At 41.5% G+C, this 25,651-nt stretch overlaps 1 protein-coding gene across 1 annotated transcript; it reads right to left on the minus strand.

Annotated features, from left to right (window-relative positions):
* On the minus strand, nt 1–25,323 carry GTF2H1 (general transcription factor IIH subunit 1). The gene is made up of 15 exons (XM_075755011.1): nt 25,171–25,323; nt 21,025–21,193; nt 18,980–19,172; nt 16,326–16,488; nt 14,521–14,614; nt 13,671–13,820; nt 11,643–11,722; nt 9,395–9,525; nt 8,142–8,229; nt 6,748–6,836; nt 5,763–5,880; nt 4,804–4,894; nt 3,225–3,340; nt 2,495–2,587; nt 1–1,896 (listed from the first exon to the last, which is right to left on the minus strand). The coding sequence occupies exons 2-15, from the start codon at nt 21,176–21,178 to the stop codon at nt 1,810–1,812; spliced, it is 1,647 nt and encodes a 548-aa protein (XP_075611126.1). The 5' UTR covers nt 21,179–21,193; nt 25,171–25,323; the 3' UTR covers nt 1–1,809.
* Between the last annotated feature and the right edge of the window lie 328 nt (nt 25,324–25,651).

Raw genomic sequence — 25,651 nt, forward strand, 5'->3', positions numbered from 1 at the left:
TTTTAGAGAAGCAGTTTGTTTATCACAAGAGGTAACTTTTGACAAGATATGCACCTCATCCCCCAAATGCTGTACGTACATCTGTTTATTCCTAGTGATGTTTTCACCCTGTCAAAAATAATGGGCATCTCTTTTGTTGAGCCCAGTCATTTCTTGTAGCAGAACCACATAAACATCACAGAGCAGGTATCATGCATCTATCTGCAAAGCAGACAGGGAAACTAGGCTTAACAATATGCATACATTTCCAAACAATTCCAACAGAATTTTGGTGCAGACAGTGACATTTAACTGAAACTCAGCTTTTACCAAAATATTAGCATAATACAAAAATCCAAAAACACTGGGTAAAAAGAAGCTGCTGACTTCCACGTGTCAGTTAAAGAAAAAAACCCTCTTGCATAAATGGAGCAGCAGCACAGAACACGCACAGACTTGGCTATACAAATACATCTTTTTTTCTGTAAGAATTTGCAAGAATTCTCCACCCAACATCATAGTATCATGTTTTAGCATCATATCGATGGTGACAAAACCTAGTATTAAGCCATCATGCAGGCTGATGGGAACTTCTTCTGCTGTACCGAACACTGCTGTGCTTGCTTTGAATATGTATTGTCACTCTGATTTGTCTTTGTAGTAAATGCATCTTTTAACAGTCGCATTTAGTCAGAAGTAAAAAAGTTCGGTAGCCCATACTGGGCTTTAGTACAGTCAAGATGACAACAAAATACAAGGATGTCATTAAACTGCATATACTATAGAAAACTGGTTTACTTTGCATTTAAGTCACGTTTAATACAAGACAAGTTGGTCTGAAACTGTGAACTGATTCTATTTGGAACAAAGTATGGCACAGATTCCCAATATCTCTGGATACTGTGTAAATAACACATTTTTCTCTTTGCAATGATTATCAATTCGCCAAAAATAGTGTAACAGTCAAAAGGGAAGAGTGAAGGAAAAGATTTAGGAGAAGAAATAAAAAAATGTCTGAGAATTGAAAATAAATGACTTCTTTTGTAAGAAACTTTATTTAACTTCATTTTTAAAAATGTGTTCTCTCCTCAGAACAAATGCCACTGCAAAAAAAAAATTGCAGTAGCACACACTTGCACTCAAAGGAAAACATGCAAAACTGATGGCTGAAAAAAATTCTGCATAAAAATCCAAGACTTCAGGCAAAAGTTTGCCCCCATGTGCCTTTAGGGACCCCAGACCATAAACAGCTTTCAGTGCAATGTCTCTGCTTCCAATTAGTGGGGAAACATGGCAGAAGCTTGTCTTCCAGCAGTTACGCTCTCCCAGGTGTCTGAAGCAAAAACAGTCTCAGCTGTATTTTAAAATATCGTTGTTTAACTGTTGCAGAAAGTACAAACAGAATTCAATAAAATGTCAGAATCCAGTGAAGAAAAACTTTTGAGTTCTACCCTGTGCCATACACTTCTTAAAAAAAAATTAGACAGAAAAACAGATTTTTATTAATACACCCTCTTTAGATTTTTTTTTATTTCTGAAAGCAGCTCTTTATGCAAATCAAAAGCAGTTCCTGAGTAACTGCAGTAAACAGTGTCTTTTAAATATTTTTGCGCCTCAGCTCTTCTGTTTTGGTTCTTCCTTGTTTTTTCTCCCTAGTTTTCAAGTTTAATCTCAGTTCTTTTTCAAAAATGTGCAAGTTCAGTTAACATCGTTTCCAGAAGTCCACAGCTTGCAGGTCTTCCTGCAACAACTATAAGATCTGCACATATGCTAGGTTGTACTCCTATACCTATTGCAGATGTTGCTCTCAAACCTGTACAGCATGCATTTTCACGTCTTCTTCAGCATACGCCGGGACTGCCATGTGTGGAACTTATTGTAGGCCGTCTGCAGCATCTCTTCTATGTGACTTACCAACTGAAACATTAAGAGGGGAAAAAAGATGTCCCAGCTACTGGAAAACAGATCCCCTCCCCTCCCTTTGATAAGACACTCAGTTGGAATCTTCCTTTTATTTACTAAGACTGATCTCGTTAAAATCAGAGGTATGCCAAATATAGAGAAAGGACCTTGAGGCTCTACTGCAAAGTATCTGTAGAGGGAGCACTTCAGGAGCTATGAAGCTGAGAAGGTCACAGGGAAGTGACACTTGATTGTGCTGTCTGTTCCAGTATTTAGCCTGTGACCAAGTCTGACATGGCAGGAGACAGTTTTGAAGCCACTAAAGTTCTACTTCATGGTGGAAGTGAAAAATGAAAGATGACTTCCCCTTTCTGTTGTCTCACTTGGGTAACTTCCAATTATAGTTCTTGATGGTTTCTGGCATTACTCAGCAAGTTATACAGGGAGAGAAGACATGCTTAACTGTGTTCCCAACCTCCCTCTGCCCATTTCCTGGTTAACAAAAAAACTTCAAATGCCCTAGGGTAAGAGGTAACAAAGCTACCATCCTCTGATAAGTATGATTCAAATTATTAATATGCACCCATAAAATTAAAGAATATTTTCCCCTTACATTTGTGCTTAAATACTGTCTCCGAATCTTTTCTTGGAATGGGCAGAGCTTTGTAACCTGAAATCTTTCCAAGTTGCTCCTCATTTTCACAACCTGAGAGAGAGACAGAAACCAGTATTATAATCACTTGCACCAAAATTTCATTTCCTTTAACAACTTTTTCTCCAACAAAACACCTTGTAACTAGTTCTGGGGGCTACTTTAAGTATGTGTAGTTTGAGGAAGAAAAGTATCAGTTACAATCATATACCTGGTTGTAGACAGATGTCTCTTCTTGAAGGCAACTTTGTTCTAAAAAGTAGTGCATGTTTTGAAGCTGTGACCGAGTGATTTTTGCAATGGATAGAAGAATGAGGAAAACTTTATTGTAACTGTCACTGTGGAGGTTATGTCTTAGAGTTGGGGAAGGGGACGGCTTTAGTTTGTGTTTTAAACTGGCAGTGAGAAATCTGCAGCTGGAATATAGCTGACCATTCTGTCTGAAACTTGCTTACAGCAGCTCCTCCCAAAGGGGGCTAACAGGCATGCAGCAACAAGGATGACTTTAACCAATAGCACCAGCAGAACTGCTGAAAAAAGTAATGTTTTACATTGTTTTGTGATGTTCAGTTCTAAGGATAAGTGCTGCACTGATTTAAAGCATGTGTATTGGTTCTGTACTTCAAATTAATGACAGTCATTCTAAACCATGCTCTGGCCACGTCGTAACCAGGGCCACGATACTCCTTACCTTTTCTTCTAGGAATGGTGTGTTAACAGGAAAGCAGGACCAGAAGTGTCGTAGCAGTTCCCCTACTGCCACGTACAAGTGTTTTAGTTCACACTGAACGTCATTTGGCACCATCTCTGCAACAGGAGAAAAGATTTTGTCACATCACTCCAAATTGTCATATGAAAAATGAGAATGTAAGGCTAGAAAAGGAGTTCAGCAATATACATTTCTACTAGAATCACAGAAAAGTTGGGTGGGAGGGAACACTGAGGTGCTTCACACCTGAAGTAGGACCATCAGCAGTATTAGATCAGGTCAGCTGCTATTTACTGCTACATCCTTGGAAGCTTGTATATTATATAGGGACATCTATGCCAGGTAAAGAACAGACACCAAACCTAATCCAGGATTAGAAGCAGTATATTTGTATTGTTCTACCAGTGTGGCAGCACTGCCTCTGGGACCAGCACCTTGGTCTCTCCACAGCACAGTGCTAAACACTGTGCAGTGGATACTGCAAGCTTTTCCCTCTCTCTTGTATTGGCAATGAGAATATGGTCACAGCATGAGGAAGATGAAAAATCCAGGCATACTCTTAAAAAATCCCAGGTAGTCTTAAGGATGAAAGGGCGACAGGGTTCAAGAACATGGAAGGAACGACAGTCATAAAAACCAAAGACAAAAAGCACAAGTAGTCATTGAGGATGACAGGAGTGCAGTGAACTGAACAGTGAATAGCAAACTCTAGGATGAGGTTGTTTGGTTTTTTTGTTGTTTTTTTTAAAAAAAAAAAAAAAAAAAAGGTGGTCAGGCTCAAAGAAGTGGACTGTAGGACCAGTCTGCCAACTGGGATAAGTAAGAAAGCCTAACTACTGCTTTGCTGACTCCTTTTCTTTCGGTATCGTAAAGAATTTGTACTTGCTTCTTCAGCTGTCTGAATTAGTTTCTGCTGCTTTTCAGACCAGGTAACACAAGATAAACTGGAAAACTGTAATAAACCCTCCCTTGTGAGAACAGGGATTCATCTGCTGTGAGACTAAAGACAAAGGAACTCAAACTGGCAGAAATGTGACAACAGGGAAAAGGGTGATTGAATGGAGATGTAAGAAGAAGGGGTTGTCTGTTTTGTCCTTGCAGTCTACAAGAAAGTCGTCCTCTTTCATAACAAGTTGTGGATCTTAAATGCAGGCTGCAAAAAAACTAGTTCCAAACAATTATGTAGACCTCGCCTCCTTAGAGCTTTCCCAGAGTATGCCTTTATTTTCAAAAATCCAGGGGAAAAAAAATCAGAAAAGAGAAATGCTGAACAAGCAAAACCCATTATCTGTAAGAGGACTTAGAATCAAGTGCTTCCTTCATCACTTGCTCTGTAAAGCTTTCATTCACTTGCCTCAGCACTGGTGTAGGCAGTACCACCCTCATGGTGTGGCTGGGTTGTTACTTTTGTTGCTGTAACCCAGTATTACTCCACCTACATATTTCCATAACTTCCTGTATCACTGTAACATATTCTAAGAGGGAGATGAAACAGCAAGCCAGGTACTGCTGTATAATGCAATAAGATATGATTAAAGTATTATACATCCTAAATCCTTACGGTTTATGGCTTGCTGTGTTCCACCCTGCATAAGTGCTCCTCCAGGTGACAGGACTGCTATAGTGCTAGTAGCATCACCACTTGAAAGAACCTAAAAAGGAGAGAGGGAACAGATATTTCAGATCACTTTTTCCAACAAAATCTTTTTAAAATAAGTTGTATTTGTACTCCAGTGGCAAAGATACAGGTGAGAGATACAATGGAAGTTCTGGTGAAGGGTCTGCTCTTTTCCAGAATTAGATACAGTGCCTTTAAGTGCTATAGCTCATGTCTTCAGTGAAAGCTTTCCCACTAATTACAGACAAACAAATCTTTTCTTTACCTAGTACGTGAACTGGCTGTGCTGCTACTTTGAAATGAGACAGAGAATTACTGTACTGAAAGGTGACACATTCACAGCTGCAGCTGCTTTACTTAGGGCCAAATCTTGGTTTACTAACAGAGGAAGTTCAGATAGTGACTGGGGAGATTGGCTACATGGCTATGCTGCCCTCCAGTTGCCAGGACAGAGCTGCTGTGCAGCCCACAGCAAGACTGACATCCTACCTAAGTGCATTTAGGAACAGAAGACCCATTCATTTATAAGCCTGCTTAGTATGACCTCCCAAGACCATTACATCTTAAATTTCAGGGAGTGGGATCCATAATATTGGCCTGTGCTTCATGTTGCATGACTGTCCTGCTTTACTACTTTATACCTTTACCATTTCCTCAAAAGAACATGGTAGCAGCAGAATATAACTCTGAATATCAGCAATGACTCTGTTTCCTGTTGCTTGGATTTTAAACACAATAGCTCAAAAGGTAAAACTGTAAAATAAACTGAGTAACATAAAACTACTGGAGATAATTTTTTATCCTGGAAAATTAAAATTCCAGTAGACATGAGAGACAAAATTATACAGAAAGCAACATGCTAGCATCAAGAAGGGACTATTTTTTTGAGTATTCTTCCATACCTGAGTTAGTTTGGGTACATAAGCTTCCATTTCTTGCCTAATACTATGAAAAGAATTAATTATATCCTGACTGGTTGCATATTGCTGTGATTGAATTGGAGTTGGACCATGATAATACCTATGAGATAAGAAAAGGAAAGAGAAAAGTATATAAATAGGAGTGTTGGTAAAACAGAGGTCAAACTCAGTGGACGGTTCTTCAAATGTTTCCAATTTTAGATGCTTTGCAACTCTTGATGCTACTATCTAAATCTTATTTATTGACAAAGTAAAATACATTGCCGCATGGGAAGAGGTTGAGTTAGGGATGGAACGGCAGCAAAATAAGAGCTTCTATTGTTGAATCCAGGAGTATTATTTTGCTAATGAAATACTATCTGTGCCACCTAGTTCTGGCAATATCATTAGAATGGAGGACTTCACACCACTTTCAATTGAAACTAAGCTAAATGAAGTTAGGTGTATATTTGGAACCGTTCGCTTTGTTGTGGTACCACTCCTTTTCTGAAGTTACATCTATGGTTCTCAAACTCAGAAGTCTAGAAAACAAGAGGACTATTGCTAGAAAACCTAGACCAGTGAGTCCAAACTACCCTGACCACGCTTTTTTGCCTGGCAGTGGACTTTCCTTGGAATTGTATATATTTCACATGCAACACATGCATTTTTCCACTGTAAGCTGCAACAAAGTGCTGAACTGTGAATACAAGTCTGTTAGACCTTCACAGAAATTACATGTCAAAATGCTTCAAGTAGGTTTACAGAGACTCAAATTGCTGAAAATCAAGATGAAATCAAAATAGAGATTTAAATGGGAATTATTTGGAAGTTGGTTTATGCAGTTCATATTAGGTTTCTAAACTTAGTCTAAACACACTTGAGTGTGGCACAGTAGAGACTAAATCAGCTGATTCTGTGCAGGCTGTAATGAGAAACTTGCTAGATTGACTATGTTGAAATAGCTGTCTGTATTTTGTTAACTTACCTATCAGACTTCTTTAAGTTTAGTGCAATAGTTTTAATGCTATTATTCTTTGCTAAATCTTCATATTCAATGGACTCCTGCAGTTTCACCTAAAATAAGCCAAATAATTACACACATTACTAATGAGGACACAATTTGATGCATCTAGTGCTTTTTTCCAGTTTGCTGAGTTTGAGCAAAAGGGTTACTAAAACCTTAAAAAAAAAAAAAGTGTAGAATGGTTTGTGTCTACCCTCCAGAGGGAGCAGTGCCCAATATTCTTTAAAGTGTGCGATTTGGAAGTCTTGGCACTACCACTTCTTCTGCAGATTCTGCCCAAAACTTACAGTCCCTGCCACTTCTAAGTGCTCTGCTATACAGAGATCATTCTTTGTGCTCTCTATTAACATCCATCTATCTCCAGATTAGCAGAAATAGTAATGATGGCATACAAAAGTGTAAGACTAAAACCATAATAATTACCCAAGCTATCTGGTGACAGTAGAGCTAGAGCATTAGTGGTGAGAGATAACAGCACAGTGATATCAGGCTTTGTACAATGAGAAAACTACTTTTGAAGTCTCCTACTTTCATGCTCCTCTTTCACTCCTTTTCATCACATTTATTCTAGTCCTGGTATATTGTTTACCCCACATTAAAATTGCAGCTTTCAGGAAAGCCAAAGCTGTTGACTACCTCAACATTTAACAACAGATGTATTCTACAACCTTTTCTCACAATATATGCAGGTTTTGAGTCCACTTGGCATTTTCTATTTAGGCTGTCAACTCTAGCAAGAGTATTCAATTCAGTTTTGTAGTAATTACAGTACTCTTTTTTTACTTCATGAGCTGCTATGGTTAGTCTGAAATAGAGGGCAACAGCCTGTTTCAGTGCACCAGGCGTCCCTATGCTTTCAGTTTAACCTCACGTCAGCTTCTGACCTTAAGATGAAGGCTGCCATGTCCCAGTTAATCATCCCCCTACAAACAACACGCTTAATAGGTTAATATTGGTGCTTGCACACCAATATCCCTTTCAGATGGATGTTCTCTAGAAGTTTTCAGGCATTTGGGGGAAAGAAAAAAAGAGGGGGCAAGGGCAAAAACAGAACTGCACTGAATTGAAAGAACCAGATTTCTGGGTCCAATCATAAGCGTGTTGGAATTTTTTTACTTTTGTTCAGCACTACTGAAGAGGTAAACGGAGCAATACTTCAAGATGCGATTTGTGTTTACTAACAGTGGTAAAAAGCTTTTACAGGCCCTCAGGTTCTTACTCTATATACTTCTAAGCAAAGCTAAATAAGTATCACTCTAGATGCATCATACAACAAGTAAGGAACCTTCAGCAATCTTTTCAGAGACAGAGTTTCCAGTTCCACTCAATTAGAATTGCATCAGCTAACTTTATACCTTTTTCATTGGTGGCTGAAAGAAATCTGAATCCCTGGAGTTTCCATCCGTACTGCTGGTCTCACTGTAATGGTCATTTTGTGCTTCTCTTAAAATAGAGAAACAGCATTAAGAAGAATTCACCTCACAGGAAACTTAAGATACAAGCTAGAGACAAAGTAAATACATGTTTCAAAAAATTTATATGCATGTTCACATACTGTATATCAACTCTTTTCCCCTTATGTCTTCACTTCTAGAAGTTGATCTAAATAGAAGGAACCAACTCCTCAAATAACCCTGTTTGTCAAGGGGGAAATTCAACAGCAGGGAGGGTGCTTCTCCCTCTTTTCAGAAAGAGTAGCATGCCAGCAACGCAAGTGGGACACAGCAAAATAATGACTAAATTAGAAATGCTTTGCACACACGCTTATGCCAACCAGGTATTAGCAGAGCTATGGGAGCCCTGAGATACTACTATTTCACAACGAGAGCTATCGTTTTGTCTCTTTCTGAACTGAGAAATGGAAACACACATTACCCAGAAAAGATCATTTAAGGTCCATTGTTCAATTTGTGCAAAACAGAAGAACGACATGAGGGAGCACAGCTACACAGAGGAAAGTCTTTAATTAAGATCTCTCACAGGTAAGGTCTGTAGGATTTGGGTAGAGTAGTAATGCTTTGGTGGTTGTCTATAAAGCAGTTGTAAAGCAGACTTCACATCAAACCCATTTCATGCCTCTCTTAAGAAGCTTCATTTGTGAAGTTCACTGTAAACACATGTAACCAGCTGAGACTTTTTTTTTTGTTCAGGGGCAGGGTACTGCACTAGAGGGATCTTTCCTCTGATCCACCCATGCCACACTGTTCTTTTGCTTCCTCGTTTACTTGTGTCCATGCACCCCCCAGCAGACCTGCTCCTGGAAGGCAAGAGATAGGAACTCCCTGCACCAGACATCCCCTCCACACAGCAAACAGAATACTACTTGTGCAGCCTTCACCAGGGCTAGAGAACTAAGGGCAGAAGCATCCTTTCCTTTTTTTATCTGCTTTGTATGATAACTCAGGTAAAAATAGCATTTGTCATCTCAGCTCTGAAGAACTTTTATAAAGTAAAATGGAACCTAAAGGTATTTTCTTTTCTAGAGCAAAATACGTCAGTCACAAAAATTAAAAGAAAAGGTTGGGTGAGTAATTGAAGATGTATTTTCCTTTTGGAAATTCCTTAAAATTTGTTACAAAAAAAGCTTTTACACAACATTGAAACTTACTGTTTCCTGAGGCCAGCTGCAAGGACCATGGCACTATGATGATTAAAGCGTTTTATAATGGCAGCATTGCTACTTTCTCGAGCAGATTTTGAGGCATTTGATGTAGAGGCCACAGAAGCAACACCATAGCCCTACAAAGAAAACAACATTAGCTATATTCTACCCCAAAAGCAGACGGATGATTCTGTTTTCCATTGTCAGGATGCATGCAAGCCACCTCCTCTGAACTTTACTAAGTGCTACTGCATCATCGTCTCAAACAGTATTTTCCTACCTTTCCCCCCACAATCACCTTTTGTACTTTGAAAAATCTCCACAGACTAATTTATTCTGCTAGCACTTGGCAGTTGAGGTGTCTGAGAGAAGAAAAAAATTCTTAAACACATAGTTTTGTAAGACCACAATGTGTTATAAGCTTAAAAAAAAATTAAGAATCATCTGTACGAAACACAGGCATGGATGGCAAGGAGAAGAGCTAGCAATTGTTTTACTGACCTCTTTTCAACATCTTGTGGGACACCAGCAGCCCACAGGCTAAATGACACCTGTTGGGAGGATGCAATACCCCTAGGAATTGAAAAACAACCTCAAGCCTTAATGTAGGCAGTGTTCCCCAGTTACCACATGGCTGAAGGCAAATCACTTTAGAATCACAGAATGGTTTGAGTTGAAAGGAACCCCAAATATCATCTAGTTCCAACCCCCCCTGCCATGGGCAGGGACACCTTCCACTAGACCAGGTTGCTCAAAGCCCCATCCAACCTGGCCTTGAACACTTCCAGGGATGGGGCATCCACAGCTTCTCTGGGCAACCTGTTCCAGTGCCTCACCACCCTCACAGTGAAGAACTTTTTCCTTATATCTAATCTAAATTTGTCCTCTTTCAGTTTAAAGCTATTACCCCTTATCCTATCACTACATGCCCTTGTAAACAGTCCCTCCCCATTTTTCCTGTAGGCCCCCTTTAAGTACTGGAAGGCTGCTGTAAGGCCTCCCTGGAGCCTTCTCTTCTCCAGGCTGAACAACCCCAACTCTCTCAGCCTGTCCTCATAGGAGAGGTGCTCCATTGCTCTGATCCATCTTCACGGCCCTCCTCTGGACCTGCTCCAGTAGGTCCATGTGTGTCTTGTACTGGGGCCCCCAGAGCTGGATGCAGTACTCCAGGTGGGGCTCACCAGAGTGGAGTGGAGGGGCAGGATCACCTCCCTCAACCTGCTGGTCACACTTTTGATGCAGCCCAGGATACAGTTAGCTTTCTGGGCTGCAAGTGCACACTGCTGGCTCATGTTGAGCTTCTTGTCCACCAACACGCCCAAGTCCTTCTCAGGGCTGTTCTCAATCCCTTCATCCCCCAGCCTACCTTGACACTGGGGGTTGCCGTGAGCCAGGTACAGGACCTTGTACTTGGCCTTGTTGAACTTCATGAGATTCGCACAGGCCCACCTCTTCACCCATGCTCAGTTTCATACTTGCAGTTAACTGGTCTCAAAAGCAAACTAGGGCAGTTTGCATAGCACTTCAAACACACCTACCCCTAAACTCCTAGTCCCGTTTCAGACTGTTACCTTTGTACAACTCAAAACCCCAAACAACAAAACAAAACTTAGAAATGTGGCATCATTATTAATTACAACTCAAAAGTTTAAGTTAAATCAACTGCAGAAAAGCGCATTTTTAAGTTATTTCATGTTATGGTACACCATTTATAACAATTGTTTTAATTTGTACTTGGAGGCAGGTAATAGTTCAAGTTAGTGATATTTTTAGCAAAACATAGTATTTAGAGCTAAACAAAGAAAACTGTGCAAAATGTCCTTAAAATTAAGCTGAATCAAATAATGTTTGAAGTGAGAACAAATGCAAAGACTTTTTCCTTTTTTCTGCTACTCTTCTGTACATTGTCACAGCTTCTAAAAGGTAGGAAAAAACCAGAGAGTCCACTTCACACAAAAAAGCAATCTAAGTGAAATAATAATGCTTTAAAAAAAAGGGAAGTCCTGCTTTTACAGCCAGCACAAAGGCAGACATCTGAGGCATATAGGTCTAGGGGCACAATCTCCATTTCTTTACACACATGCAACTGTATAAATGTTGACTGCCCAATCATTACAGCAGCCTTGTAAGTGACACGTTTTAGAATTAGCATTTGTAGTTGCTGTAACTGACTTTCTCCTTAAATGAAACTGGGGGGTGGGGTGTGTGGTTTGTGGGTTGGGTTTTTTGTTTTGTTTTTTTGCCAACTACTTACTTCATCTAATGTTTTATCTTCCAAAGCTGTTAAATCTATCAGAGGGTTTTTTACTCCTTGAGACACCATTGTTTTTAACCCTGTATAAAACAAATTAAAAAAAACACATGAGAAACTGTATCTAAACAAATAGGAATAATTGTGGGATTATTAGATTATATTTAATCTTTAAAAAGAGAAGATAAAGGATCTGCAGATGCCCAGGTATCACTGTGACTAAAACTTTCAACCCTTTTCAAAAGTCCATTTAAAATAAGCAATAAACTTGTAAAGATCATCCTACTAATTAGCACAGTTTTCATCAACTTCTACATCTATTCTACTGAGTACTGTTTGGTAAAAAAAAAAATAATAAAAATTTTGTTATATTAGTTGTATTAGTGAGAACTGGGAAACCTTAGTTATGTGTTTCTTCTAATTTTGGCACTGTTTTGCTGTCTGGTCTTGAGTAGAATGATGACTTGTATCTGGTGATAGCTTTTACTTGTGAAGGTTTGTGGATTCCTAATAGAATGCTTTCATTAGTCAGCTTGCGTATTAAGGAATGGTGTTAAGTGATCTCAACTCTCCATATGTCTGTATCATCACAAACTTATCTCAAAAGTTCAATAAAAACTTCAGTCAGATATTTTAAGATTTCACATTAAAAAGGCTGACAGAGAACAGGGATGGCAACTGCTCTGGAAAATCTTAAACAGGATCCATATTTTTCTGTTCCTAAAAACTGATATATAACAAAAGCTATACCTGTTGTAAAGTGTGTGAATACCACAAAATGAAGCCTTATGTAAACAAAATTATTCCACAGTAACTGATGGCAGAGCATAATCAATCTAGCATGACACCACATTATGGAATTTAGCACAGATTTACTGTTGCATGAGTTGTAATAAAGATTATTCCTAGTGCTACCGCTTTCCAAAGGCTTTTCCAATTTGTTTCAAGAAATGCACTATCAAACATGCTAAGAATAGCAAAGCTATCACTAACTTTCAGTGACAATCTGTAGCTTTCACTTTAAGAGTCTGACAAACAAGATGCCCAGTAAACGAACATAAGAAAATTTTTGACTTCAGCTTTGTTAGGTTTACTAGATACACCTCGAGTGTTGTGCTCTGTGATATAGAATCATAGAGTGGTTTGGGTTGGAAGGGACCCCTTAAAGATCATCTAGTTCCAATCCCCCTGCTGCAGGCAGGGACACCCTCCACTAGACCATGTTGCCCAAAGCCTCATCCAACCTGGTCTTAAACACTTCCAGGGACAGGGCATCCACAACTTCTCTGGGCAACCTGTTCCAGTGCCTCACCACCCTCACAGTAAAGAATTTCTTTCTAACATCTAATCTAAATTGACCTTCCTTCAGCTTAAACACATTACCCCTTGTCCTGTCACTACACTCCCTGATAAACAGTCCCTCACCAGCTTTCCTGTAGGCCCCTTCAGGTACTGGTAAGCCTCAATTAGATCCCCCCGGAGCCACCTTTTCTCCAAGCTGAACAATCCCAACTCTCTCAGCCTGCCCTCATAGGAGAGGTGCTCCAGCCCTCTGATCAGCTTCGTGGCCCTCCTCTGGACTCCCTCCAACAGCTCCATGTCTCTCCTGTACTGGGGCCCCCAGAGCTGGATGCAGTACTCCAGGTGGGGTCTCACAAGAGCTGAGTAGAGGGGCAGGATCACCTCCCTCCACCTGCTGGTCACCCCTCTTTTGATGGAGCCCAGGACACAGTTGGCTTTCTGGGCTGCAAGCCCACACTGCCAGCTCATGTTGAGCTTCTTATCAATCAACACCCCCAAGTCCTTCTCCTTGGGGCTGCTTTCAATCCATCCCTCACCCAGCCTATAGTCATGCTTGGGATTGCACTGACCCACATGCAGGACCTTGCACTTGGCCTTGCTGAACTTCATGTGGTTCGCACAGGCCCACCTCTCCAGCCTGTCAAGGTCCCTCTGGATAGCATCCCTTCCCTCCAGTGTGTCTGCTAAGACTGTAGCAGCCCCCTGCAGAAACCAAGTCAAAAAGCTTACCTTTTTCATCCAGTTTGGCACATTCTGCAAAGAGGTCTTTTGAGCCTGTATTGAGCCTGTCCCGATGGAAATAATGAGACTGAAAAAATCGTGTCCAGAATTCCCTCTCGGTCATGTTATGTGGAACATTTTCTGCATATTTCATTTTTACTGTGAACAAAAAAACCATAATGATTACAAACTGTTCTGGAAATCTTAATACGGTATTTTATGTTAAAATTTCCTTACTTTCTAATGCTGCCTTCATTCATGCTGATTAAATGTAAGGGAATGCAGTAGTGCAGCATGAGCAAACAAGTACTCTTTTATGCCCTGCAATGCTAGCTAATGCTTTGATGAGAAATGCATGTAACAGTGGTTGGGATACTCTAATTTGAATTGCACACAGACAAGAACACTGATTTGCCAGAGTTCTAGTTATTCTCAGAATGGATCTAGTCTTTTTAACCTGGGGCCAAAATGAACCAGTGTCAGCGTTCAATATAGTGCAGGGGAACGATGGAAATTGGACTCTCTTCCTCCCAAAGTTGATTTCATGAAAAATATAAATTAATTGAAATGCTGAGTAGGACAGTATCATGGGAGCCAAACAACTACTCACAAATAAATAAATAAAAAGTTCAATGCAATCAATTAAAATGTTTTAACAAAATCAAGTTTTCATTTAAAGGCATGTTTTAATGCATGCTTCTTCCCATCTCTCAAATGGGGCAGGGAAAATCATCCAGAGGACTGAAGATATGGTCCTTTATACTTCCAAGCTCAGACTAACATTCTAGTCTTCTCACATTAAGACAGTAAAAACCAAATCTTAAATGCATGTATTTGTTATGTAAAGCACTGTTCTTACCTGCAGGATATGTTCGAAATATGGATTCAATGATATCTGAAGTCAAATTATACCTCAGACCATTGCAGCCATCTGTTTGAGGCCGTACATCAGCCTAAGAAAAAGCATACAGGGAGGAAAAACTGTCATGTCTCAATGTCTTCTGTAACTGGAGAAGGAAAAAAACCTGGCATCTTGCAATCAAATTCCGCTGCAGATAAAATAATCTTCTACCTCCAATAATCCACAGCATATTTGATCATAAATAGGTTATTTTTAGATGAGAAATGAAAGAGCATGCATTAATTACTTTATTGTATTTGCCACTTAAGGGTTGATTCAACAAGTAGAGTGTAGCTTTAGAAGATGAAAAGCAAAGATCACTGTCAATCAAAAGAAGGTATGCTTAGTTTAATATATCCTTGTTTCAAAGTAAAAATAGGTGTGTTTACTGTCTATGCCTAACCTTTTGTTGTTCATTCAGCAATTCAGCTAGTGAATAATCAGTGATGATAATGAAGTAACAAAAAAGGATTTATGGCTCTTACACCTTATTTCCTTATATGCTAAAGGCATCTCAGTGTAATTGATAAATAACATTGAATTTAAAAACTGAGGGTAAGTCTGAGTCAGAACGTGCAAGTGAGGTCTCAGTGATCTCTTTAGGAAGCTCTGGAGCAAGCAAGCACTCAGTCCAATTCTCAGTAACAGGAAAAAGGACATGATTGCATATGCTGCTGCCTTTTCTTCCTATTCCTGTACACCTAAATTCTAGTTTTTGTACCACCCTCTTCCTAGAGAAACACTCATTCTGAGCAGAGCAGGATAATTATTTTACCTTGAACTAGGACACATAAATATCTGAAGTTTTCTTCTTCACAAATGCTGAGCACACAAACACAACCAGTCATTTTAAGAAAGCTTGAGTTTTGAAGGTTGGGGTTTGGTTGTGGGGTTTTTTAAAATGTTTTTTTCTTTTAATATTAAGGTGTAAGAATAACAGGAGACAGGAAATCAGAGCAATCAAGTTCATTTGGTAACCAATTCAGGTATTACTAGGGGGGAAAAAAATAAGCGTTTGTACAGCAGCTAAGTCATAAAACAACTCCCACCTCCTCTTTCCCTCCCAAATCCTTGATGTGTTCACAGTCATTACAAAGGTGGAAAGGGGATTCCAGCTAGAGTCAGACTCTCCATGAATTTTGTTGCAGAAGTAGCAACATGTCTATGTGGGAGGAATCTGAAGACTGTACCTAGATTACTTTTAGACTGCACTGAGATTACTGAGGCATAGTTTCTACAAATAGGGAACATAAACTGAAAGTTAGGGAAAGAGAGAGATAAAACAAGCTCTCAGATATACTAGTTGTTCTTCAAGTAGCTGAAAGCATCCACTGGTTTAAAAAAATGGGGAGGGAATAAAACCTTTTGTGTGGAAAGTCTTTGCAGCTTCATTTATGCACGTCGATGCTGCAACAGATACTCTTTTTAACTTATTGAGTTAACACACTGTAATCTAGTGACTATAAGTTCAGCATTATTCCTGTTTTACAGAAGACAGAGCAGCAGTATAAACAACATCTGCCTATTGCCAATTTAAAGTTCAAATTGAGCATCTTAAATTTACAAGATTTGCATAAAACCTTTAGTTGGGTTTTTTCCCCTCTCCTTTACACTTGCAATAGTCTAACAAACATGCGGAGAGATGTTAAGTTGAAGAACCAGGACAGAACATTAAAGTATATGGGAATAAAGTACATGAGCAGAACTCTCACTTTCCCCAATTTGTTCACTCTAAAATCCTTTAAGTTAGAGGTTCAACGTACCAGAAATGCTGCAGAGATGCCCACATCCTGCTTACTAGGTACTGCAGAATTATCCCCTGCATTCAGGCTTAAACGGTTGGCCCAGAATTCTTCAGCACTGATTACTTGGCTCACAACAAGGTCTTTATAGAGCTGAAACAAAACAGGATCTTCTTGCAGCATTCTGGTAAAAGAATGTATTGAATAGAATTGAAACGCTGCAGAATAAATCACTAGGATTTCCATAACTAACATGAGTTCATAAAAGGAACAGAAACTGATTTTTCTTTCAAAATGCTGTGCGCATTTCTTAACAGGATTGTGTAAACAACCAACCTCAATAGCTGTATTTGTCTCAAGATAAAGGACTAAAAAAAAAAATGTTTAAGGAATAGCAGCAAAGGTTAGGAAACAGTAATGGCTAGGAAAAAGTTAATGTGGGCTTAACATCTTGTCCTAAAATATTCTGTGGTGCTCTTATTGTCTTTGCGCATCCAGGACTGGAGTCTCCTGAACTGTAAAAGCACAACGAATTTTCCTGAACTTTCATAACAAAGGAGGGGGAAAAAAAGGAGATTTCAGCACTGTCCAATTTTTGTTTAAAATCTTAAAATCCCATAGTTACAGGCCTCTATTCTAGTGCAAGAGTACAGATTACAAAATATGTGTGGGATAAGATACTTTAAAACACACATTACCCTGAGTTGTTCATTTATGTTTCTGTTGGTTACAGTAGGATCTTCATCACTTAACAATATCACATGCAGCACAAGTGCTACAGAAACATTCAGTGTCACTACTTCCATCAGGGAATAACGTTTACAAAAGTTATCATCCAAATATCAAGTATCACCCTTACTATCCAAAATGCAAAGAATATGTGCACCTGAAACGTCAGTTAATTAATGTTCAAGCAGCTTTTCATAATTAATGTTCAAGCAGCTGTATACCTAATTTGAAAACCACTAGGCTATTTTCAGGGAAACGTGCATGCGCATTCACAATCAGCCAATAACCTCAACAATTTTTAGCATATACCTCGGGGTCTTGATCATTTGCAAACAAAAAAAAAAAAGTAGGAATCTTATGAACATGTAGTAGGTGGTCTAGGGAAGAACAATGGATATAGTGCAATCTGGACTGAATGAAAGTCTGTAGCTGCTCTAAGGATGAAATAGGATGAGGTGGAAATAAAAACTTTGTGGCAGGACATCCCTATTATGTTTTAGCCACCAAGGTTTTTCCAGTTTTTCTTGCTGATACAGATATGGATTAGTGGCAGCTCTTGCAAATCAGTGCAGCAGGAAGCAGTCTGTTATTCTAATTATTTAATTAAAACTTGGAATGTTGGTACATACCTGACCCCCACATATCAATAAATGCTGGAAGTCCTGTGGGGACTCTGGATGTAGTACCCTCCCAGAACAGGCTGAAACTTTTTTGCCTCATCTGCTGCAAATTAAGCTAAGGAAGCCCCATCCACTAGACTAGAACATCTAATCATCAAAAGATCAGACTATGACTGAGTATGTGCTGAGATGCTGGCTTTTCTGTAACTAGAAAAACTCTTAATGGTGGATGTCATAATACTGTAAAACTCCATTTAAGAATAAAAATATTCAGAGCTAAGACTGCCCAGGTACTCAGTATTAATACTGTTAGAAATAAGGCATGTAGCATAAAGAAACTAGTATGGTAACAGTGCCAAACCAGTCTGCGCTGCCATAGACCATACTGGTCACTGCAGTACTGGAACCAGTTAATCCTGGATATGTCAGAGCTCCAGCACAAGGGCTCTTGCTCTTCTGCTGGGAAATCTCCTTGTAAAGATCTGATCTGCCCAATGAAGCAATGCTCCTATGTCTTGAAAAATCTAGCTTTAACTTACCTAAGTTCAAAGCTAGAACGGTGTTTGGAAACGGAAGCTAGTAGATACAGGATTCACAGCAGATGCTAGCATGAAGTGAAACTCATCTGGGGAGACGCAGAGAAGGGTGCTCTATGGCCACAAGGACTGGTTTAACACAAACATGTTAAAGGAACGGAAGCTTATCTTAAAAGCGCTTTTGGGAAAAAGACTTAGGTCCAGAATGTCTTCTCAAAACATTTTTTAGAATAAACATCCTGTATGCCAACTAAAAAAACTACTGCATCTCAAGCGAGATGCACAAAAATACCTACCAATTTAGTAGAGTATATAAAACACCAGGAAAGAAGATTTGGGGCAGGGAGAAGGGATTATGCAGGGAGAAAAAAAAAAAGAAAAAAATATATCACAAATCAAGGAATGTGAGAACTTCTGTACAAGAAAAAAAAATCTTTCAAGAAGCTTTTCTAACTGTTACCTATATACTTATGAAGAGACAGACTGCCACTTGGGTGCTTTCATCTCATAGCCATAGGTAACAAAGCCTGGGTGGCAGCCAGGCTGGCTGCCTTTACACCTCAAGACTGTGTCACTGAGAATGCAAGAATAGTCTCAACATGTTACAGTTACACAAGTCTCAAGGACCTGCCTCTAAATTGAAAGCAAAGAGATTTTTACTAGGGAAACAAATGCCATATTACTATGATGTTGCAAAAACAACTGTTAGCAGAAATACACTATAGTTAAATAACAATTAATTAAAAAAAATGAAAAAACCAAAACAACTTTAAGGCTCCTTTCCCTTTACCTGTTCTTCTCCTCAAGTTCTTTATTAGCTTTCCTTTTGAACTTGGGCAACAGTTGTTGAAGAAGATCCTTGACTGCATCTCGCTCCTTCACTGCTGTGCTTTCATTGGAGAAGTGAAAGTTGGTTGTGTCCCCTGCATGCAATACTAGCTGAAGCTGAATTTTAGCTTTACCTTCTGGACTGATTTTCTGGCCTAGATTACACAGAGAGTATTAATTAGCAACAGACAGTAAGCTTACACAAGAAACTGTCTTCCCTAGAGTATTTGCTTATAAGCAGTTATCCTCATCATCCAATTAAACACCATTACCCTGTGTGTGAATTCCAGCCATGAAAGTGGAACATATAGTCTTCCCCTTAAATTACTTTGAACCCTGCACCTTGTTCTCTCTAAAACACAGGACATGGACACCAGTAGCCTATTGCTCAGTATCCTTCAGCTACTGCTCAGGAGCCCTGATTTGACTTTGCATTCCCCACATTCTCCATCGGAAAACTGCTGCAAATAAGACTGTCATCACCTGGATGCTTTAACCCAGTACCAATCCAGGCTGCTGCTGAAAGGTGAGAACCTCACTCCCCTTTTGCACTTCTTTCTGACACCTTTCTTGTACTAGTGTTAGTGTTTGTGCAGCAAGCCGAACCAAGGAGCTGAGCCACTGAAAAGTAACCTCCTTTTGTTCTTCCAGCTGGACCAGTTCCCACAAGAAAAGTGGTAAGAAAGCAGATGCAGGGTGGGGTAACAGCATGTCTGTTGACAGCAAAGGTATGCTGGTTTACAGCGGTGTGGTAAGTACATTTAGCCACTAGTACTCCCAAAGTCGATCACCAATGCCTCCAAGGTGCTATTACACCCTCATGACTCATAAGAAAAACCTAACTGCTGCTTCCTTTCTCGTAACCAGAGGGAGCAGAGGCTTGAACAAATACGTTTATGGACTGTTGTCCTATACTGACTTCAGTGTAGCACTGCAAAGGGGACTAACCCAGCTTTGAATCTTACCCCTTTCTCCAGTGCAAGCAGGAGACAGGAACCAAATGTCACCATTAAATCATCATTTCTATTACAAATTTACAAATACTCCCCCTTTTTTTTTATTTTAGATGACAAAAAAGAACATCTTTCATCTGAGTGAAAAATACTTCAATGCCTATGCATGTAAATATTTAAAATATGAGCTGCTTAAGGGTAAGTAAATAGCTAAATAAAACCTTCACAAAGTTGACTATTACAGGTGAACAGAGCATTTAAATTCCTTATTACATTCACATTTAAGAAAACAGCGTATTAGTTCTTGATTCATCACACACAGTGCCGATCATGCTCCAGTACTTGTATGTGACTTGAAACAGCAATAACCACTAAACCTTTACCAAGTGACACATAAAACTCTCTTTTTATTCCTTCTTTGGCATTACAGCACATGGAATATGAGCACTAATTGAAGCCAGAAAGGCAGCACGCTATAGACATTTACTGTTCAGTTTTGACTTGCAAGTCCTCTGCTATTGCAACAGCAAACGCTTATTCGGAATGTTAGCAGTTAGGCCAAGCTACAGAAGCTAGCACTTCTGAAGCTATGGTCTGTTGGATGAAAATAAAACAGCAAGGTTCATTTTATATGAAAATTAAAACAGCTGTAGATGCATAATTTAGCAAATGACATGCCAGATAGTTTCTGTGTTAGACCCTGAAAAAAATCTATACTCTTCCTCAACCCTCCTCCTGTCCACAAGCGTATGACATAGATTATTTTTCTGTTCAATTTATTGCAGAAGTTTATCAAAAGTTAATAGTAAATGCAGTATAACTTAAACATCTGAAGACTACAGAAGTTCTGCAGTAGCATCCTTAATACACTGGTGATACTGCACCATGGTCCTGATCTCTGCTGCTACATAGAATGACCTAGCCAAAGCTCCAGACCCTTGCAACCTTCCTAACACACCTACCAGTCTTTTATGGCAAATAAGCTTTGGGTTGTATTTAAATGTTTATAAAAATACTGCTTCATGAAGCTGGAATAGGAAAAGTGTTCACTTACATTTTATGTCTGCATACATATGGCTGACCGTGAATCGGTCTTTGCCTTCAGGTGCCCATGCTATCCTTTCAGCCATAAGGTAGAGAGCTCCATCCTGCTTCTTCTGACGTACCTTCTTTACGATCAGTAACACTTCTTCAGATGACGTTGCCATTGTGGCTATAAGGAGCTATTAAAAACATATAGTTGAGCTGATTAGTATAATTATTTTCGCTGTAACTCTTTCACTACTCCTATCTATATATTGAAGTATTACAACCCACATTTACCCATTAATGCTTACATCATTTTTTAAACATTCCAGATAAACATGCTCCCCTCTGTCAGTGCAACCAGCAAATTTATTTAAACAAAATAATATTGCCAGCTACCTAAATAATTCATCTAATTGTATTACTGATACTGCTTTTGTGCCAATGAAAGACCTGCAAATCTTTAATTTAAACTGATAACCAAATTTTCCTGTTTTAATGTTCCTTTACTGGTTTATCAAGTTCAGAAGAATACTGAAGCTAGGCAATGACATAAATTCCAAATCTCCTCTGGCATTTGGCAGCAATTCACTTCTTCAGGGTGAGTGGCAGATGTTAAGTCATTTCAGAAAAGGAAAGGATACAAGGTATGTGAAAAATCATGGATTTTCAGTTCTTTGTGCTAAAGATAAGGTAGCCCAGCTATAGTCCTGTTCTTATTGTGGTGGGTTTTGCCCAAGGCTCAAAGTAAGTTTTGTACACTTGATTCCAGCCGGCCAGTTTCCTACCCCTTTCACCCAAAGTCCAAGGGACTAATGTTATACCTACTTCAACACAACGATAGTTTTATCACCAGTCTCACATCAACAAGCCTTTTGCTGTGTTCTTCTCCCCAGCAGTTGCTATCATTCCTCTCTACAGGTTCACTTTACAGCCTTAAATTTCTCGAGAGATTAAGGACATCGAAGTATGACTACATTCTATCAACATACTGTCATAACACCCATCCAAAAATTACTTTTTTGGTATGTTTGCTGTAAATATTTAGTCTGTCCATTTGCTGTATTTTGTACATCATAAACTTTACTACTGATACATAAAATAGTATTTTCAAATGCTGATATGCTTGTTTCGTGTGCTTTAGAATACCTGTAATATTTGCTGGGGCCTGCATCAAACTTCAAACAGCAGCCTGCATCAGCTTTTGCACTACTAGTGCACATCACAAAATGATAATTCTAAACATTTTTTTGAAGGAAAAAACATGAGAATTTAAAACAGCAGCAAGATAGGATATTTTACTCTACAATCTAGGCAGTAGCATAGACTCTCTTCAGCAAAAGTCTTGCATTTCAGTCATCCAAAGACTTCAGTGATGCTGAACTGAATGTGGGGTTTCACATCAGCACCACTGCAGCAGTCGCTAGAACACACTGTGCCACATTCAGAGCAGCCCTGCTAATACTTCTCTCTCACAGAAAACTGCATGGCATGATTTCAAGGCTGTTTCCTAGCATAATCCATTACGGTCTCCCCAGCAGCATTATTCCTTTTCAGTGCTATTCGCACTACCATTTTATGCAGAGTTTCCTGTTGCAGGTCTGTAGTCTCTCATCAGCACCTTATCCTTACGGAAAAGGCAGCTGGCCAGACTCTAATAGACTAGAAACCTCAACAGATGCAAGACTAAGGATTTTGACTTTTTTCTCCCTTTGTTACTTTACAGTCCTTTAAGGTCATTATTATCCAATGTAGTAGAGGCAAAGCCAGAGAATGCAAAGGAATTCAACCTGTACTGAATAGAAAGAAAAAGGAAAGTACTTCCATAGTCAGGCTTATTCTGATGCAAGTCCTTTTGCTTTTCTACCATGTTATTTCATCCACCTACAACCAGTCTTTCAACTATGGATGAAAACGATCAGCAGCTAGCAACTTCTTTACAACCGCAGTGCTTCTAGCACAGTATCCTGCAGTGTGCAATCTGTGAACGCACAATTATCCCACAAGTGGCTCATTCTGCCTTCTGGGAGGGTGAACATACTAGCTCACTGCTGTTCTTATGTCATCGCTGTGCTTCCTTTTTCATGCAGTAATTTATGGTGGCAGTAGAATGATACAACTCACAAGCACAGTAAGCATTACCCAAAATGGAGAAAACCCTGAGCTGCCTTTTGAGCAGAACATCAGAAAGAATAAAAAAATATTAATAATCAGGATTTAGGAAAGTTACCGTCTTTCACTAATGAAAACAAGAGGGCTTCTTGTTACAAGAAGTACAGGAAAAATTCTAAAATAGAAATCTTGCCTAGCTGCTAGAAAAGGATGAGAATGGTCTCCTACCAACTGCAGAGGGAAAGGCTATGTCCTCACTAAGCACACGCAGTACACCAGTAATTTTCTTTTCAGACACTTCAGGTCTACTGTGCAGAAGGGTGAGAGCCATCAATGATCTATTCACGCCTGACCAAATCTCGTAACCTCTATATTTAACAACTGAAGTTTCCAGGAATCAGTACTGTGGATGATGACACTGCTGCTCAAAGGGGCAGGAACTGCAACATGCATATGGAGAAATTCTGTTATTTTACAGCTTTAAGTGATAATTTTAATCTGCTACCAAAAGAAGCTGCATTAGAGTTCTTCAGCTGCAAATTCTGGAAGACAGACCTTTCTCTGGTTTAAGTATCTTCCAGAATAGGACGCTCAGACACAGTTTATTTTAAATTCTCCAGCAGCAGAGCTTTTGAAGGGATGGTTAATAGTTCTGAAAAGCACTTGGATTAATCAGTAGCCCTAACCCATGGGGTATGACTTGTCATCAAGCCTGTCTTGAGGATGTTAATTTCAGCTGCAGTTTACAACTGGCAAGGTCTATGAGGAAGCTTCAGTGCTGGCATAAAACAAACAAACAAAGAGGTCCTGTTTGTTTACCCACCTATAACCCCTCCCCTCCTAGGTCTATGGGAGTGAATGCAGCTTCTGGAAATACCATCAAATTCCAACAGCTATCCTTCCTCTGACGCAGCGACTCTTCCTAACCACTTTTAAAACCAGGCACCTCTCTTCTCTGTTCCTTACAACACCTGTTCTGAAAGCTCTCCATTGCCAGCATTTCACTCCAGCCTCTTCCCATGTGGTTTCATCGAGTTCTGAGCAGAAATAAAGGAAACCTTTACACATTTTAATAATCCTGACTTGGTCAGGGTAGGCATGGTCTGGCAGGAGAGCTCCGACAGATTTGATGCAGGCCTTGCTGCTAGCTTCCACTCCCCACAGGGAACAGCAGAGTATCTACACTAACAGCCCAGACTGAACTGCAGTGGCATGGGTATGCAGCGGGGCCTCGACGGTTTGGCCACACAGCCCGGGGACCTCTGGGCGGGGCCGGGAGCTGGCAGAGCAGCACCCCGAGGGGCAGCAGCCGACCGGTCCGAGAGGAGACTACAGCTCAGCAGGACGGGGAGCTGTGAGAAGCGCCACTTCTCTTGGACACAGGCGAGCTGAAGGAATCCACAGTTTGCGCCCCTGCACCCGCCTGAAGGGTCAGTCGGGCCTTCCTCCGCGATTCGCATCACCTACGCTTCGTGCAGCGGGTGCGGCGAAACGGGCCCGAGGACACCCCGTACGGCCCCGGCAGGGGCCTGCCCGGCTTCTGCTGTCCCCGGCAGAAGGTGGCCGCGGCCCGGGAAGGCGGTGCGAGGGCACCTCTTTGTCTATCGCCCGCACCCGCGGCCAAGGGCTCGGGTGAAGCCCGGTGCCCCCTCAGCCGCGATCCCGCCGGCGCAGCGCTGCCATCTTCCCGCCGCCCCCCCTCCCTGGGGGACGCAGACCGGCGGCTGCCGCCGCGGCTCTCGGCCCCTTCCCTCACAGCACCCCTGGCCCCGCCAGGCCACCACCGTTAAAACGGTCGCCGGCGCCGCCGCCGGGCAGGGAGGAAAAGCGGGAGGCCAAAGGCCGCCGCGGCACCACCGCAGCGCGCCCCGCCGAGCCGGCGCGGCGCTGGGCCCGCCGCAGCGCTCCCCGGCAGGCGCTGCCCCACCGCACCCGGGAGGGAACCGCCGGGGCCGGGAGGCGGATCGGGCCCCGCTGCCCCTCACACATACACACGCACGCAGAGTGCCCGGCGCCACCGGCGCCACCGCCTCCCCGTCCCCCGCGCCGACGGGCTCCTTACCGTGGGGGCGGTGGCGGGGACCTGCTCCGGGCCGGCGTGCTGGCTGCTGCCGGCGGGCCGCGCGGGAGGGGCCCGGGGCGGGAGCGGGCGCTACGGGGGTCGGGCCGCCGCCGGGGCCATGGGGCGGGTAGGGGCCGGGCACGTGACCGGAACAAGCCGCGGGGCGCTGGGAGGGCGGGGGAGGAGGAAGGAGCCCGCCTCACGTGACAGGGGAACAGGCCGCCACGGCGCGTCCCCTGCGGTCACGTGGCGCGGGCCGGCTCCCCCTCCCGCCCCCCTCCGCGCTCACGTGACGGCCCCTCCCCCGTCGCCATGACAGTAGCGGGCGGAGGGGGGAGTGACAGGGCGGTAAACAGCGCCGCCGCCCGCCCCCCCCCCCCTCCCCGTCGCGCCCGGCCCTCCCCGTCCCCCGCCGTCACCCGGCCCCGCGGGACGCGGGTCCCGCTCGTTCCCCGCCATCGGCCCCGGCGGCCCGGCTGCT

Source organism: Balearica regulorum, chromosome 5 (assembly GCF_011004875.1).
Source record: "Balearica regulorum gibbericeps isolate bBalReg1 chromosome 5, bBalReg1.pri, whole genome shotgun sequence".
Classification (NCBI taxonomy): domain Eukaryota; kingdom Metazoa; phylum Chordata; class Aves; order Gruiformes; family Gruidae; genus Balearica; species Balearica regulorum.

Coding starts and splice junctions, on each gene's coding strand:
- GTF2H1 (XM_075755011.1), bottom strand. CDS start 21,178: ATGGCAACGTCATCTGAAGAAGTGTTACTGATCGTAAAGAAGGTACGT. Junction 6,837..8,141: donor TTCAGCCACCAATGAAAAAG/GTATAAAGTTAG, acceptor GGCTTATTTTAG/GTGAAACTGCAGGAGTCCAT. Junction 4,895..5,762: donor ATGTACCCAAACTAACTCAG/GTATGGAAGAAT, acceptor TCTCCTTTTTAG/GTTCTTTCAAGTGGTGATGC.